This window comes from Coffea eugenioides, chromosome 5, assembly GCF_003713205.1.
Source record: "Coffea eugenioides isolate CCC68of chromosome 5, Ceug_1.0, whole genome shotgun sequence".
In the NCBI taxonomy this organism is placed as follows: Eukaryota; Viridiplantae; Streptophyta; class Magnoliopsida; order Gentianales; family Rubiaceae; genus Coffea; species Coffea eugenioides.
This window is the reverse complement of record NC_040039.1, coordinates 40,369,152-40,373,133: the sequence shown is the minus strand read 5'-3', so window position 1 is coordinate 40,373,133 and position 3,982 is coordinate 40,369,152. Positions and strand designations below refer to the sequence as shown.

The 3,982-nt window shown below is 40.1% G+C and overlaps 1 protein-coding gene across 1 annotated transcript; it reads right to left on the bottom strand.

Annotated features, from left to right (window-relative positions):
* Nucleotides 1–214: 214 nt before the first annotated feature.
* LOC113771647 (probable disease resistance protein At4g27220) lies at nucleotides 215–3,390 on the bottom strand. The gene is made up of 2 exons (XM_027316218.1): nucleotides 282–3,390; nucleotides 215–240 (listed from the first exon to the last, which is right to left on the bottom strand). Exons 1-2 carry the CDS (start codon nucleotides 3,388–3,390, stop codon nucleotides 215–217), a joined length of 3,135 nt encoding a protein of 1,044 aa, XP_027172019.1.
* Nucleotides 3,391–3,982: the final 592 nt, after the last annotated feature.

The window sequence follows — 3,982 nt, the reverse complement described above, 5'->3', positions numbered from 1 at the left end:
AACCAATCAGGATTTTGATCAAACAAGTGGTCTTCAAATATCCCACTGCAGCGTGGAAAAAATTCGGTCAAGGGAATTTTTGGCACAAGGATTGTCCCACTCTAACGATTCCCACCATTCTTTATCTCCCCTGATTTGATAAAGAGTGCTGGGAAGAAATGGTAGTCCGCCGATGGTGGAAAGAAACAAAGGCAGGCTCTTTACCCTTGGACAATTACATAACAAAGGCAGCCTCTTTACCTTTGGACAATTAAATATTTCAATCTCCTCAATTGAATCACAGATCATGGCTGCCTTGCAAATGTTCTTCAGTTGTGGCAGCCTAGTCAGACGCAACCGCCTTAATTTTGGAAGGATGACAGTGGCGGTGGTTTCACTTGTAGTCAATTGGTTGCCTTCTCCTCCTCCTTGTCCTACTCCATTGCCACCTACTGCTATCTCCTCCAGTCCTTCACAATCTTTAACTGTTAATGTTTCAAGATTTTGAAGGTTCTGCAGCAACTGCACCGTGAATAGCTGCTTCATGTTATAATATCCAGAAATGCTCAATTCTTTGAGGGAAGAAAAGGTGCCAGTTGGAAGCAAATATGGTGGTCCGTCGATGGTGGAAAGAAACGAAGGCAGCCTCTTTAAATTTGGACAATTAAATATTGCAATCTCCTCAATTAATTCGTAGATCATGGCTGCCTTGCAAATGTTCTTCAGTTGTGGCAGCCGAGTCAGACTCAACCGCCTTAATTTCGGAAGGATGACATTGGCGGTGGCTCCTTCACTTGAAGTCAATTGGATGCCATCTCCTCCTCCTTGTCCTACTCCATTGCCATCTGCTGCTATCTCCTCCAGTCCTTTACAATCTTTAACTTCTAATGTTTCAAGATTTTGAAGGTTCTGCAGCAACTGCACCGTGAATAGCTGCTTCATGTTGTGACATTCAGAAATCTCCAATTCTTTAAGGGAAGAAAAGGTGCCAGCTGGAAGCAAATGTGGTTCTGATTCTCCGTAAAAAAGACCAACCAGATTTGGCAACCTGTAGAGGCTTAGTACTTCGAGACCACGGAGTGGACTAAAAGAAGAGTCTTCCGGCTGATAACGTGGAGAAGCAGAGGACAATTGCCAGAGGAACTCTATTCCAACCGAATCCTTAATATCCACTTCAGACAAGTCGCTTAAATTTATAAAATTTCTAAAAACATCTGACAAGCATCTAATGCCCATGCCCTTACAATCCTCGATTACCAGACGTGTCATATCATCTGGCAAATAGTTAGATCCTCTATCAAGCTTACACTGATGGAAATACAGTTCTTTCTTCCGGTGGTCCCCACAATCACTGTCCTCATCATCAATATCATAAAACTGATCCTCAGTTAAGATGTCATTGATATAAACATTATAGTATTTTGGCCACCGAATAATTTTATAGAAGTCCGTAAAAGACAAACATCCTTCAAAAATTTCTAATTGGTTCAACACTCCTGGATCATTAACTTGTACAGTACCAGAGAGTGGCAATACTAGCAATTGAAGACGATGCAATTGGAAAAATGTTCCTTTTGGTATTATCTTTCTTCTTAAAGTCAGACACTGGTTCAAGTTAAGCCTTTCGAGATTGACCAGTGACTCCCAACCTTGAGGAAAATCCTCAATCTCAGTCTTGGATAGGTCCAAATCCTTCAATTGCTTGAGCTTTCCCAGTGGTGGCACAAATCGGAGGCCTCTACAACCCCCCAAAATCAAGGCAGTGAGATTCACCAAGTCTGAAACAAAATTTGGCAACTCTGTTATACCTTCTAGACTCAAAACTTTAAGTCCACACATGTGCCGAAAGAATGAATCTGGGATTTCTTCTATGGAAACATCAGAAAGAAGCAAGGTTGAGAGTTTAGGACAATTTGGTGACCAGTCTGGTGGGACTTCTATTTTTGCACCGCCATAAACTGAATGAAAGGAGACTGCATGGAGATCTTCTGTCCATTCTTCCTGTGTTACTTTTGAACCACTCCGTCCTAAGCTTTTCACCAAGAATCGTGGTACATCATCTCTGCTCCTCTCTGGTTTGGAGTTTCCATGCGTGATCCTTAATGCCATATCTCTGACCAAATCATGCATCTTCACACAGTCATCCCCATCGAAATCTTCAGTTTCTTCCAGCAAGCAAACTCTTATCATTTTGTTTAATATCTTTTGACCTTGATCAAATGCTTTTAACCATGAGTCCCGTTTTGACATCAGCTCTGCCCCAATAAAGTGGCGTATTAGTTCCTCTCTTTTTATATCACTATCTTCTGGATAAAGACAGCAATACAAGAAGCAATTCCTTTCATATTTATCCAGGCGATTGAAACTCCATTCCAGGATACGAAACACATCTCGTTCCATCTCATGATACCCAATTGAACATGTTTTCAATTGTTCCAATGCATTTCTCCACTCACAAATGTCTCTCACACCTCTCATGCTTCCAGCCACTGTGATAATGCCAAGAGGCAAACCATCACACTCTTCCACAATGGACTTGGCAATACTTTTCAAATCTCCTTGAAGCAAGGGCTCTCTGCCAAGTTTATACTTGAACAAATCCCAAGCTTCGTCTTTGTTCAAAGTTTGCAAATCAAACTTTCTTTGACATTGTATCCTGTTGCACACTTCCAGTGAGCGTGTAGTCAAAATCAATCTGCACTTGTTTGGATGAAGAGGAATCCCTACCCTGTCTAAACAAAATTCTTCCCAAACATCATCCAATATGAGTACTATTAATTTCAGCATTTTCCCGAATGCTTCACGCAATATTCTTGCCCTGGCGTCTTCCTCGTCCCTACTTGATAGAGTAACACCTAAGACATTGGCAATCTTATCCTGCAAACTGGTGACACTGAAGTCTTGAGATACTGTAACCCAAAGCACTTTATAACTGGGTTTTTCTGAGAGATGGTACTCAATGTGCTTTGCCAGTGTGGTCTTGCCAACTCCACCCATACCATAAATCCCAATGCTTGATATGTCATCGGTCACCAAGCATGGCCAAATTCTCTGCTTAGCTTCCTCGAACTTTACTCCAAACAATTTGGTTGGCAGGCATGGCTCCCCGATGTTGTCATAATTATCGAGCACAAGCCCATCGAAATGACGGCTCTGATCAACAAGTTCTTTCACCTGAAGTTGCAGCTTTCCTACAGGATCCTCCTTTAGTGGAAGCCTCCAAGATGATCCTCTTGTTTCCAATGCATCGATTTCAGGACTTAAATTTTTAACTTCCTTCAACCAACTGTCAACTTCACGTTTCCTTTTCTTTTTACCTGACATTTCTTCTCTGTTCACTTCCTCTTCTATGTCAGATGCTTTGCAGCTCAATTCTTGCCAATTCCTTTTCAGGGATTGCCTATCTTCCATGTCGCTCCTTCCCATGTAATCTACCATCTTTCCTGCAGCCTTTTCTGCCAGAGCTTTCCCAACTAATTGTATCATCTAGAATTTAAAAATATACCAAGCTTAGGTGCATAAAGCAAATTGAAGCAAATCCGAAAATTAAAATTGAAGAGAAACATCAAAAGTTGCCAGCGGCAACAGATTGTTTAGTAAAGATTAATAACCAGAAAAAGAAAATGTTTTTCACTCAATTCAATAATTGTTCAGCAATTAGCTAATCTATAATTCTTCTGACTGAATAGTTCATTCAATATTTGGAGAAATGACAAAAACTTTTGAAGATTGATTTTGAAAAACTTAGAAGAAAAACTATTTTTGAAGCACTGAATTGATCATAGAATATCTAAACCCACAAATTTCGAAGTTTCAACAATTTTACCGAACACTTCTATACATTACTTTACGGATTCTCATCATTCCATACCCAATCTCCATTTCTAATTTATCTGTGCTACTATTGAGTTAGTAGAAATACTCTTCTTATGTAATATTTAATTCCGAAATACTTTTCCTAAGTAATGATTTATTCCAATCTTTATGGGGTTCTGAGTGAGAG

What these genes read in the sequence shown, in the direction of transcription:
- LOC113771647 (XM_027316218.1), bottom strand. Translation starts at nt 3,390, where the DNA reads ATGGAAGATAGGCAATCCCTGAAAAGGAATTGGCAAGAATTGAGCTGC. An exon ending in TTGCAAGGCAGCCATGATCT is followed by an intron (nt 241 to 281) that starts GTGATTCAATTG and finishes AATTGTCCAAAG; the next exon opens with GTAAAGAGGCTGCCTTTGTT.